The sequence below is a fragment of the Myiozetetes cayanensis genome, unplaced genomic scaffold (assembly GCF_022539395.1).
Source record: "Myiozetetes cayanensis isolate MyiCay16 unplaced genomic scaffold, myiCay2020 scf3, whole genome shotgun sequence".
NCBI classification, from domain to species: domain Eukaryota; kingdom Metazoa; phylum Chordata; class Aves; order Passeriformes; family Tyrannidae; genus Myiozetetes; species Myiozetetes cayanensis.
Genome location: NW_026087521.1, coordinates 65,075,663 through 65,089,175, shown reverse-complemented (window position 1 = coordinate 65,089,175; position 13,513 = coordinate 65,075,663). Strand labels below are relative to the sequence as shown.

Here is a 13,513-nt window from a genome sequence, read left to right as displayed (position 1 = left end):
TTTAAATCATGATATAAATGACTTCACTAAATATTTTCTCCTGGCTTTTTTTGTTGTTGTTTTATGAGCTCCTTTTGGCACTTCGTTTGGTCTCCTAACCAGCACATCATTTATTTACTATGGTAAGTACAACTGAAAACTTACTGTATCATTCAGGCTGCCAAAATCTGTTCCAAAGTCTTATTTATAATAACTATATCAATTTACATTAATGAATGATCAATACAGTTTTTAGTAGATTGAAGAAATTTAAGGACTTTTTATTTCGCATATTAATGAAGAAACAACTATGATTGAAAATTGCTGGCAATTATTTTGAAAATATGAATGCAGTGACCGAGAAACATTGTAGTATTCCTTTTCATATTTTTTCTGATAGTATTATTTGCAGAAATCTTATTATATAAAGCATTAGAGTGAGTATGCAATAACAATATTTGCCTCTTTTCTTTTACAGAATCTTATATTTTTATTGCAATGACCATGTCATTTCCAATCAGGCAGCTCATCCAAACATGAGGACCTATTATTTCTGCACAGATACAGGGAAGGAAATGGAGCTGTGGATGAAAGCCATGATAGATGCAGCACTTGTGCAGACAGAGCCTGTGAAAAGGTAGTGTGGATTGACAAAACAGTGGAACAGTGTATTGCTTTCTCTTATTTAATTTCATTGATGTAGTGAAAAGGTGTTCCTGAAAACAGAATGTAAATTGGCTGAAGTAATTTCTCCTTGTATTGAAGACCCCTAACTAATGTAAGAATGCTGGATAAAATTTTGAAGTAGTAAAAATAACCCAAGTTCTGTTCTGAATATTGATTGTAAGGAGCTAGAAAAAAAAACCCTGATTTACTCCTTTAGCCAGTGGCATCAAAAGAAGTGCAGTGACAAATAGTATGTGTAGGCATGTTTGACTTCCCCTGCCCTCCCCACTGAATAGCAATAGCAGCTCAACTGGTGGTAGCCCTTGGCTTAAACCTGTCATAAGTCTCAAATTCACACTGGATTTTCTGGCTAAATTAAATGGGTGTACCTGTGGGCAACCTGTGGGGAGCCATTCTTGTTCATCATTAAGCTGTCATCAAATTTATACTCACCTATCTGGAGCCTTATCTTTATGTATCCATGTGTTGACAATGAAAAGCAAGTTATCACCGGGAGCCTTGTGCTCTCGGAAAGAGAATATTGTCTGCTGCTGTCTATCCAGTGGGAATGGTTTTCTCTCGGAATGTGGTCCCTTGGGTCGGCTCTGTGACATCTGTAATGGAAACCTCATCAATTGGAAGTTTAAAAGCTCCTCGTTATTGATGGCACAGAAGTTATTGCTGATGGCTGCTGTCACTTGATCTATTCTCTGCTCTGTTAGTTCCTGCTACCCTGGAGCTACATGAATGTCAGCAATGCTGAGAAATTTCAAGTTTAAAAAAAAAAAAAAGTAGTAAAAAAAAAAATCTCATAGGCACAGTACCAGAGAAACTTAGTGAATAATAAAATTAATCTGAAAAATCAGTCTTGTATTGCAGATACAATGATACGTATGGAAGAATTATTAAACCAAATCAAGCCCACTTAACTTCAAACAAAAATGATATATCAATTGTATAAGCACTTTGTAGAGGGAATAATACTGAGGGGGCTTATTCTGAATCTTTTTTGGAACCGCTGAAATAACCTTTATTTGGTATTTGCAGTGCTGTGCATCCCTGCCTGGGTATCACAGGCTGAACAGGCTTGCCAACAGCCAAACAAGTGTCAGAAAAGCAACTTATGTAACACCATCTTGTTGTTTTAATTCAGGCAAGAAGCCTTAGAATGAAACAGAATTAGATGTGACTTCTTTGAAAACTTTGTTAGTAACCTTGAAATAATTACTTCAGAGAAAATACATTTCAAGACCAAGTCTCAAAGACTTTCATGTCTGTTAGCTATAATAAGGAAGAAAATCCTTCAGACATCTGTTTTCTAAGGAATCTGTCTTTTGGCTATCAGACCACTTCTTAAAATGAAATGTAGCAGGATATGATCTTATGCAGAAGAAATACTGTTCCTTCTCTGTAAAAATCTGTTGAGTATTAAGTGTTTTATTACCTCATCTCTGAGTAACCTAAAGTTTGGCATGCATGCAGCTCTAAGTGTAAATGGTTTTGGTTCAGTCAAATTTAGCTAAAATTAGTGCTTTTGTTTCTCAATTCTGTTTTTTCTGGAGGTGCTGACATTGTACTGAATATGGTTTTCTAACAGACTAGATTGCAATACAATAGATGAGTTATTAAGAATTGCTTCCTTAAATATTCATGCAAGCTGATGTTGAGCCACTCTTAAGTGCTTGTTAAATGTAAAATACCCAATGATAAGCCAAGAGTTTTTGCAGTATAGTTCTTTAAATCTAGAAATCAAGGTGTTTCACTGCTTATGGTACTCTGGAAATCAAACCCAACAGTCTGTTAAACCAAATGTTTTAGCTTTAAATAATTTTAGGGTTTTAATCTGTGTCTGTTTTTCTGGGGATGTGAGTTCCTTGGAGAGAAAAAAAGATAAAAGGAATATTTAAAGCATTAAGCTGGGGGAAGGAGGGTTACCTGTTTCCCATAAACTATTAGTTTCCACTTAGAGTTAGCCATATAAAACAGAAGGTGAGAAAATAAAAATGTAACCAGTTCTCTCAAAACTAATCTGCATTAACAGCAGAAAAACTCCCTTCTGATGTATCGCTGCAGGGAAGGACAAATACTGTTTGGTCCTATTGACTTAATTGTAATTACTCCTTTCTAAACATTTTTAATTTACCTAGATAGTAAATTCAAGTTTAATGGTGTACTGAGAGACTTACCAAAATAATTAAACACAAATAATGTAGTCAATGAGGATCTTTTAACCCAAAATTTTGACTCAAAACAGCCCCTCTGGGTCAGCAAAACATCTTGGTTATTCCACGTTGTGTGACTGTGGGCCACAGTTGAGTTGGATCTGAGTACTTGCTTGTGTCTGTAGGTGGTAATGTCCAACCAGCATATTGATTTAACATTTTCACCCTAAATACTGATTTCTCTGCTCTCCATTTTTGAGTGTCATTTTTCTAGCCTTTCACTGTCAGCTTGTGTATTGGAGCCTTTGTTTCTTCTCAGGGATGCAGGATGTACTAAGAAAAGATATTTCTTTTCCTCCTGATGTAGTTACTTTTCCTGAACAGCATAAGCTAGGCTGCCAAAAAAGCACTTGTTAGCATAGTGACATCCACAGTGGAGGTTTACTGACGTCACTGTGCTTGGAAAAGATGGCTTTTTCTTTCCAAATGCCCCTGCCTGGCTTTGTTAAATCACAGGCATCGCATCCATCTGATAATTAATTACATGCTTCCCCTCCCCAACCCTTTCAGAATTCCTTATTTATATAAATCAGCGTAAAACAGTACTTTTCTTGTATTACATTTCCGTACATATTATTCCTTTTGGGTTGTAGGAGTCTATAAATTGCATCCAGCATATGCTGAAAGACACGTGTTCAGTGCTCATTCTCTTCCTCTTCTCCCTATCCCGTCCTCAAATAGCCTGCCAGTCTTTGAGAGCTAGCTATAAATATGGAGCCAAATATACATATGGATTTATGTTTCTTACATTTGCCTGTTAGTTTCTGATAATTTTTTTTCCCTCTTGCATCCTTCACTGTGGAAAGAGATCCCTTGCTCACACAGAGCTGACTGATTTGGTGCACCAAGTTAGAGGGGGGACCAGAAGTCTGTTTGAACATCAGTCATTCAGGCTCTACACCATTACAAAGAATGTCAGATCTAAATGTTTGGCTCTCCTGTGTATAACCATAGTAACCAGTGATACAGCACTGAGATTGCATGGAAAAACAGTTCTGTGATTTGGGGGTTTGTTGGTTTGGTTTTTGTTTTTGGTTTTGTTTTTTTTTTTTAATTAGGACAGACAGTGGAAAGCAGTGTGAGACTGTGGATCAGACACTGTTCTGAGTCTTGACCACATGAGTGATGAATGTCCTTAGAGATGCCACTCTCCCTCTGCACTGTGGATTTTCCATCTGTAAAATGGCAGCTGTTTCTCTGCCGTAAAGCTTGAGAAAAATTTATAGGAAGTGTTACATAAAGGGATAAGTGGTGCTCTTAAGGCATGCTGCATATATTAATGCCCATGTTTAGGATTATTTGCAAGCTAATCCATACATTCATTTGTGAACTCTTGAGTTCTGGCTGAAAGATAAAATCTTAATGCCTTTTTTTGACTTGATAATTGTGGGAAATAGAATTTTTCATTCAGATTCCTGTTTGGGGAATTCCTTTAGTTTTTGGTAGAAGACTAGGTAGTAGAGTTTTAAGGTGGGAATGAGGAAGTGATCCATTTTTTTTTTCCCATAGTCTTGAGAAGGAACCTAGGCAGAAATATTTGGGCTTCAGAACAATTTGAAGTCTCAGGGACAAAAAAAGTAAATTAAAAAACCCCTCACTTTTAAATTTTAGTAGGAGATTAGCATAGCATTTCTTTGCTGATACCTGGAAATTATAGAAGAGGTGATGTAGGTGTAGTAGTTCCACCTCCCTCACAAAAGTCTACGTAAAAACTGTTTCAGCATCGAGATTTTTTTCCTCTAGAAATTATGGTTGGCAGAAACATTACACAGTCCTTTCTTCTAGCAGAAAACATCAGATGGATCCAACATCTGCATTTAATAGTGATGCATGAGAAAAAACACCATGTTTAAAAATAATGCCAACATACATAGCCAAAGAGATGTTCATGTTAGATTATGGGTATGAATGTTTTCATTTGCAGCACATTTGACATGTGTGGACACTTTCACGTTGGCAGCTCAGGAATAATCACTGAAAGACAAGGACTATTTTGACCTACTTATATTCACTTTTAGAGTGAATTTTGGGGGACTTTTATAACATCATGAAGTATCAAGCAGAGATTGGGGTCATCACAGCTATGTGAGGAAGAGGCATAGGGAAAAAAAAAAAAACCACCCTTGTTATCATGCAGAGTACACAAGCATTTTGTCTTAACTCACACACACTATCCAGAGGACATGGATGTCTTGCTGTTTCTGAGTGATGTGTTTGAAATGGTGTATTTGTCAAGGCAGGAGTCTCTTGATTCCTTCCACATCACAGAGCATTCATAGCAAGAGTAGGGTGGTCGTGGGAGGTGCATTTAAAATTAAGTGTCCAATATTATTAGCAGTGGGTGGTATTTTATTAGGACCGTACAGTTTTCTGTCCTTTAGGCATTTGCAGAGGTTCTGTCCCAAATTAGCTGGCCTTTTGGGAATTCACAACTTAAATAATGTGGTGGGGAAGTGTGGACTTGTTGAACAACTAAGCCTCTTGTTCAAGATGGGGTAAACAATAATGTTTACAGCCATGCATGTAGTTAGTCTGCTTGGAATTAGAGCCCTTTTCAGAGGAGTGGTTCCATCTGTACCCTTGGTCAGCTTTGTATGTGTGATGGCCTTTTTACAGACACTTGAACTGGCCACAGTTATAAAGATGAATAATGCATTTGCAAAAAAGATGCAAAACTATGAAAAGGTTGATTTGTGAAAGGTTGATTTGACATCATCCTAAAAATAAAGTGTTGTTCTTAGTTTGGTTTTATGCAGAGATGTAATCTTAAAAAATTGTATCTCTTCCTCTTTTTTGCTCCCATACCAAAAAATGTTGATCAAAACATTTTAAAGTGGTGGGGTTTTTTTTCCTAGTGAACTGAAAAAGTCACTGTTTGGGCTGGACTTGAAGTTCAGGTCCCAGTATGGAAAAAGTTCCTTAACTGTGGTACAGTTCCTTAAGTCAGCAGCTGTTTTCCCCCTTAAATTTAGAAAAGCCACAGTCATTTCCCACAAAGTCTATGCAAGCCAAAGCGATAACATACTGGAGAAACCTAATTGATACCAGTGACCATGAAAAGTCATTTGCTTTCTTTAAATGTTTCTTTAACATTATATGTTAAATTCAGCAGTATTGTGAATCACAAGTTGACTTTAAAAATCATCTGAATTCCAGTCTGTTGACATTTGGAAGCTGTAGCTCTTAGAGAACCACTGAATATTTTTACTTCTTGAACGTGCAGCCCTCCAGGAACTTACATCCACTTTTTCAGACTCTGGCTTTATTTCCTCTTGTGCACATTTTCTCTAAGGGGTTAATTGAAGGGTGACTTAAAAAATTTACCTCGTGTAATAATTGCTTTTAAAATAGCAAAGAAAGAAGTGTAGAAGAAAAAATACTCACACTTTCGAACCAGAAAACCCCAAATCAGCCAACCAAAAAACAAACCAACCAAACACTACCACCAACCCCAAAACAAAATTAAAAACAAACAAACAAACAAAAAATCCAGCAATAACAACAACAACAAAACCAGAATATCCAAGAGCAACAAAACCTACAACCCATCCTTGATTATTGTGAAAATATGTCCTGATTTTTCTGTCTCATAGTCAAGATATTGTTATAAAATATCTGGACAGGGATTCACTGAAATAACCGTGATAAATACCAATATATTCACTTTCAATTTTTTATTTCTATTTTAATGAATGTTCTGTTGGTTGTCAATATTATAACTTGTCATATATTCCCTTCCAGAATTGAGAAGCTAACCATTGAAAATACATCACCTCGAGAGGCAAATAATATTTCAAACCACCGGGTGCTAATTAAGCCAGAGGCACAAAATAACCAGAAAAACAAAGAAGTGAACAAAAACGAGGAGAAGAAAGCTTTGGAAGCCGAAAAGTACGGGTTCCAGAAAGTTGGGCAAGATAAACCATTAACAAAAATTAACAGTGTGAAGCTAAATCCTTTGGGATCCGAGTACAGGACTTTGCCCATAAGCACGATCCAGGCTGGACACTTCAGACCAGTCCATTTGAATGGGTCTGAGAGTAAAGGTGGGGTTGTCCTGGCGGACGCTGCGGATGGAGCTCATCACAACGCGGTGCCGTCACACGTGGACTCTGAGCGGGTCATGCAGAGAACCAACTCCATGCTGCAGCTGGAACAGTGGATTAAAATACAGAGAGGAAAAGGACAAGAAGAGGAAACAAGAGGGTAAGTACTGTGAAGTAATAATTACTATTTTTCCTGCCAGCCTTTCTAGCAGATAATACTTACACGTGTATCCTGTTGAGGTTCGTTGGTCCGTATGACATAAATACATTATTCATTGTTCTCTGTAAGAAGTGCCTGGGTGACTGCTCAGAACAATTTCATTGAAGTTTCTCTTTCATTACCATTGGAGTGAATATTATTAATTAAAGTATATTAATAACTCAATAAATAAAAATGGCCAGAAACCATTTTGGGGTGTTAGACATTTCTCTGTCCTAGTAGAGAGATGTCATCAATCGTAGCAATTCCCTTTCCTCTTAAAATGTGTTATTGAAATTGCCCTGTCTTCTGGATTTTTTATTCACAAATTCTTGTAATAATATTTTATTTAAAATTCATAGAAAATATTCCAGGGATCTTTTAAACTTTAAACAAGCTTTAATTGAAGAGAGACAGAAACTTTACTTAACAGTAAGACAGAAATTTAACTAACTTGATGCTTAAAGCTTCTCTTCTTATGAAATTGAGTATCTCCCAGTTATAATATTGAGTTCTAGTGCTTATTCATGAAGCTTTAAAATTACCTGTGAATGATTGACACTGTTGAATGTCATGCTGATAGCAGTTTCTCTGTCTGACAGAAGTGTAGGGACTTTGCTTCCAGGCTGGCTTACAGACAAGCAGCTCTAGCAGTAAAATATAAAAGGTTTTAATATTACATTTGATAGGAAGTATGGAGATGCTATCACTGGAGAAATTTTGAAGAGCTGGAAATTAGGGAGTGAGTGTGTAAGATAGATGGCAGAGTAGAGGTTAAGGTAGAACAAAGTTCAGAAAATGTGTTTTCCACAAATTTCAAAATTCAGGTTGGGGGCTTTTCAATTTTTGTAAAATCTTGAGAAACTTCCATTAGCTTGACTTCTGCTTGCCAGAGTTGGTTGAAAATTTCTTCATTGCCTTTAGTCCTTCATTAGATATAATTAGGAATTGTTAATGTGTTGTTTCATGAAATACTCAATGTAAGTATTTTGATCAAGTTTGGACTGGCAATGCAGACAGTGCTTTGCACACCCTGACATTTATTTTATTATGCATGTTTGCATAATGAGAACCAAGAGGGCTCTCTGATGCAGTTAATTTTTTTTATTGGACTGTAAAACTTGCAACCAAACAGTAGAAATTAGAATAGCTTTGCTATTTTTCAATTGTGAACAAGTGTAAAACCCCTAAAACTGATTTCATTGTGGGAATCAAATACAAGCAAGAGCCATTAACAATATGTTACTAATTAACAATATTTTATTCTTGACTACAGGGAACACTTGCTGCCTAAATAAGGGTGGCATTGATAGCATTAAAGGGTGTGCATTCAAATGCAGTTCTACATAAAAGTATCAAAAACTGAAAAAGAATTGGCCTTGAGCTATCCTTTTTGCTTTGTGTGGAAAGGGCCTTGAATAATGATCCAAATTTTCTAATGTATACAGTGATGTCTTTTAAATGTGATTTCATTTAAATTTAAAATTTTATTTTTGTTCAGATTGCCACTCTCTGTTTGGAGACAGCAGTTTAAGTAGAATTAAAGAATTAGAGTAGAAAGAAGCTCCAAGCTTACGTTAAAGCCTAAGGTTGGGGTGAGAGGCTAATAAGGCTGTTTGTAGTAAGACCTGTTCAACTCATAACTTGAATTTTTGAATAAAGTAGTCTTCACATAAAGGGGAAAAGTTGCTGACTTCTAACAAAGCTGCTTTCCATTGCATCTGTCTCTCTCATGTGCTAGAGAAATCATGGAGGACCAAACTGAGGATCTCTGATGTCAGACTGAAAGAAATCAGCACATTAAGAATGCTTAAATGTCAACAAATAGCTTCAGTAAATAACTATATGTAAAATAGGAGCTCTTAGCTGTCCTCAATGTGCAATGAGAAAGGTTCACTATACAACTACTAATTTTTTAGAGGAATAGGCTGACCCCTTAGTGGTTTGATTATCCAAGTAATGAGAATGATTACAACGTAGGTTTTAGTTCTCAAAGCTGTTATTTGCCATTTCCATGGATCTAGACATCTAGCTTTTAAGAGCCACGTGAATAAAGACAATTGCTGCCTTGGGGAAGACAAACCTTTTTGAAAACTAAAAATAAATGTGTTTCAAATAAAAAAATGAACACATTCCATTTCAGTATCATTTTATTGAATTAATTTTGCACAAGTCACGTCTGAATAAATGTTTTCACCAAAAGCGGTTCAGTTAAGTGGTCTTTCAAATGTGAAAAAATACAGAAGAGTTGCATGGTATTGATGTATTACGTTGCTAACCCCAGATGTGAGACTGTTTCTCACCTTGCCCATATAAACCTCATCCTAAATAATGCACCAGGTTTCTGTCTTCACTCTGTGCCACCCTTTGCGGAATTCCCATGTGGAAGTTCTGTATTCTGGGCCAGGAGGTAGCTCTGCTCTGTTCTTTAGGATGAAGGACTGTTTTGAGGTTCCAGTCTGATGGTATTCATAACATTGCAGAACTGAGCCCCTAAAGGTTTAGCAGCAAAGTTGCTTTCCCAAATAGTCCAGCTTGGACCAGAACCACTATAGCTACCCAACAGTAAGCCTAGAGACAGCCTCTAAAGATGTCTATTAGGAGTCTGTGAACAAACCTGGAAGCCTTTTTTCCATATGGAAGCATTTATAAGGAGCTATTTATGATGGCAGCTGCAGAAATATTTTGGAACCTCAAACCCAGTTGCTGCAGTCTCCCCTTGTATGTAAGGGTTGGTTTTTGGGTTTGACTAGAATGGTATTTTTGCAAATATCAACAGTACATAGATGTATCTCTTTTGATTTTATTGAATTATGTAAAACAAGGCTTGACACTGAGGGGATTGGGCTTTTTACGATTTTCATGGTTTAACAATTGAAGATGGATTTTGTTATCTTTCTAAATGTTCTAGAATATAAGTAATTGCACGCAGACTTTAAATGGCTATCTTTAACAGAGTAACAATTTCAGACAGCTGTTCTTCAAGTTGTTCAGGATATCTCAAGGAGCCAATAGGATTACAATGCTCATTTAATTAATAAAACAGGAGAGGAGCTTTAGTGAGTGAGGTGGCTGTTACTGCCAAATATCTTCATGAAAATGTCAAGCTTCACTATACCTGTTGTGGGGTATAGCTGCACTTACATTTTGAAAGTTAGAAATGGAACTCAAAAGCATCTTGTTTGTTTTTAAATATGGAGATGGAGAAAAACCTTCTAATTAATGGTATGTTACTGAAGAAATTTAGAGCTATTTAAGCAGATTTTGCAGCAAAAGACTAGGACTTAGAATCTCTTTCCCTCTTTTTATTTTCCTGTGAGAATGGAAAGCTGCCCAATCTACAAAATGGGGATAATACTTCATTAATTCTTGAAAAGCTTCAGAAACTGTAGCAGATTTTATATGTAAAGCTCTTTATAGCAGTTTTCATCTCCAAAATGTAACAGGTGACCATAAATACTCAGCTTAACTATTTTCAGTGAAAAATGGGGTTTACCATCATCAATATCCTTGATAGTTATTCCATAAGGATCTAACATGCTTTATGCTGGTTTACCTTTCCATTTGCTCTACACCGTTCCTTTAATGTTTTTTGTGGCACTGGAGTAATTCAAAGCCATCTTCAGGTTCTGGTGGTGGCAGGGATTTTAGTTGGAGTTAGTGAGGGGTGTAGCTGGAAGCTGCTGCCCTCTGATGGTTAAATGCTGCCCAGTGTGAGTTGTCTCCGAGCAAGCATCTGTCGTATGCATGATAAGTAACAAAAGGTTTTAAGAGGTGCTCATTTGCGTTTTAGATAAGGGATGAATGAATCAATGTTTATGACCTAGATTGTGACCTCTGAAAGAAAAACAAGAAGTGCTTTGTCACACTTAGGCACGCGTCGATACTCGGCATGGAAAATTCTGCATTTCAACTAGTGCTGAAAGTTGCTAAATGACTAGCACTCCAGAATTTTAATGTGGCAGCAAATTAAAGAATAAGCCTTTGAATTCATATCTGAGTTGAAAAGCAATACAATTTTATTATCAAACAAAGAAATATTTTGCTGTTTGTTTTGCTTGAATGGCTGATGTGGAACGGATTATCCTTGACATTTACAAAACATAATTTCTTTAGACAATTACTGCAGTTTTTCTTTGGTCTGCTGTTAAAAGAATCTTTTTTTTTTTTTTAATGTCCATAGTAATTGCTCAAGATTTTCTTGGGGAAACAACGGGATATTTTGTCACTTTTGAAAAAGAGAACATTAAAGCTTTAAAAACTTTGACCTATCCAGCATATAGATAAGTTGGACGATGTGATCTAAACTTGATACTACTAGACTGGTGAAAAGATGAAATACAGATTATATCATCAAGAGCTAATAGAGAGAGGGATCCAGTTTTGGCTGCTGCAGTGCATTGTCATTACAATTGATTCTTTAATTGTTGTCTTGATTGTCTTCCATGTTTTCTAAATGGCGTTTGAAGTATTAAAAAAGGTAAGAGTCAGCTAGATAAAACTAACCCATACTGAAAAACTTAGCATTGCCATAATATTAATGCTGTCCACTGACAAAAAGAAAATTTGTGTTTCAGCGTAATCTCTTACCAGACGTTGCCGAGGAACATGCCGAGCCATCGCCCTCAGGTCTTACCCCGGTACCCAGAGGGCTACAGAACACTGCCAAGGAACAGCAAGGCACGTCCAGAGAGCCTCTGCAGCGTGGCACCCTCGGCCTACGACAGAGCCATGGGACCCGTCACCGCCGAGGAGAAGCGCAGGTCGATGCGCGACGACACGATGTGGCAGCTCTACGAGTGGCAGCAGCGCCAGTTCTACAACAAGCAGACAACTCTGACTAGGCACAGTACTATAAGTAGCCCAAAAACTATGATTAACATTTCTGATCAGACCATGCATTCGATTCCCACCTCGCCTTCTCACGGCTCCATCGCTGGTTTCCAAGGGTATTCCCCACAGCGGACCTACCGGTCGGAAGTGTCATCGCCAGTGCAAAGGGGGGATGTGACCATCGATCGCAGGCACAGGGCGCATCATACCAAGGTAAAAACACTTCATTTGATAGCTATAAAATCTTATTTACGAGGATGTTTAGTAGGAAGTATGTGATTACTGTAAAACTCGTGTTGCACTGTAGTATATTTTATTATAACGAAGTTTAAGTGACGTTGCTGTTTTCATGGAGAAAGGTTTGATTTTAAAAAGTACTTAAAAATCTAAAGGTAGTAAAAAGGCATTTTTCTCATATGCTAGGTGAAAACATGCTGTCCTAATATTACTGCCCATGGTATTAACGTTTCTCTAAAGAAAATAAAAAGGAGTCAATGGGCAAATTATTCAGAAAAGTTTTTGTATGTACAGAATTCTTTCCCCTTTCTAGCTCCCAGAGGACTCAAAATCCCAGGTTTCTTTCCACATGCTCTTCTCTATTCTTCAGCCACAAGTTTGGCTGCCTTGGGTTCCAGCAGAAGACAGAACACTGTTTGTTTTTATACTTTTGACTTGTTAGGGGGATCCCTAAAGATTGGAGTCTAAATGCACACAACCTTAGTGCTTGACTAGAGTTAACTCTGCTGGTCTTCACCAGTGAGTGGGAGACGTGGAGAATTCTAAACTTGGGTGCTGTGTATGGCTCTGCTGTATTTGTCATGCTTGTGCTTTCATAGTTTTTAATAGATTGGAAATAATTACATAAAAATTACTCCTTCAGTTGATGTAAAATGCTCCTGAGCATTTTTTCAAAAAACTTTATCTCTATGTTTCTTGATGCAGGCAAAAAGAATCTGTAACTGCATCTTAAAGCAATTTGAGCAACTTAGAGTTGATGATTAAGTCTTGGATTTCAAAGTTTACAGGTCTCTATCAACAAAGGAGTCATTTTGTTTTGACATCCTTTATGTCTCAACTGCTCTGGCAATTTAGTAATCAGTGCCTCTCACACATCTGACCAATATCACCATGTCAGTGCAGCAGAGCATGTGCTTACTTGTTCTTTCAGCTATGTTTTGCTTCCTGATATTTTTCCTTGTCAAACACTTTATGCTAGTGTTTCATTTCATATTTAGTATCTTTTACACAATACTAATGTTTCCCTTTGGTTTTTCAAGCTATTTGGTTTGTTCTTCATTAGTTACACAACCAGCTTTTGCTGTTAACTTAAAAACACAGACCTGTTTTGAAGATTGGGTAATTAGGAAACTGATTGATTGAAATCAGTAGGGTTAAATTAAAGACTTAGACCCCATCTTCATAGAGATCATAGGTCTTTCAATGGGAGATGAAAAACTAAAATTGTTGTTTGCACAGGCTATCAGTCAGGCAACAACAAGGGAAAACTGTTAATTAAGTGAATGATACAAGTTGAGATATTTCTAAAATTTAGAGGTAGACTTCTTGAG

General features: G+C 36.9%; 1 protein-coding gene across 17 annotated transcripts in view; it reads left to right on the top strand.

The window, feature by feature from the left end:
- Window positions 1-13,513, top strand: part of PLEKHA5 (pleckstrin homology domain containing A5) — a 163,100-nt gene that overhangs the window by 110,941 nt on the left and 38,646 nt on the right. For 15 of the 17 annotated variants that reach the window (XR_007629916.1, XM_050323612.1, XM_050323623.1 and 12 more), the window contains 3 exons: window positions 501-616; window positions 6,609-7,073; window positions 11,690-12,158. Coding sequence is in view for 16 of the 17 variants with exons in the window: in XM_050323612.1 (XP_050179569.1) it covers window positions 501-616; window positions 6,609-7,073; window positions 11,690-12,158 (1,050 nt within the window). In the remaining variant the exon portion in view is untranslated. Of the gene's footprint in view, window positions 1-500; window positions 617-6,608; window positions 7,074-11,689; window positions 12,159-13,513 lie in introns of those variants that run through there. The other 2 variants (XM_050323624.1, XM_050323628.1) reach the window with 2 other exon arrangements.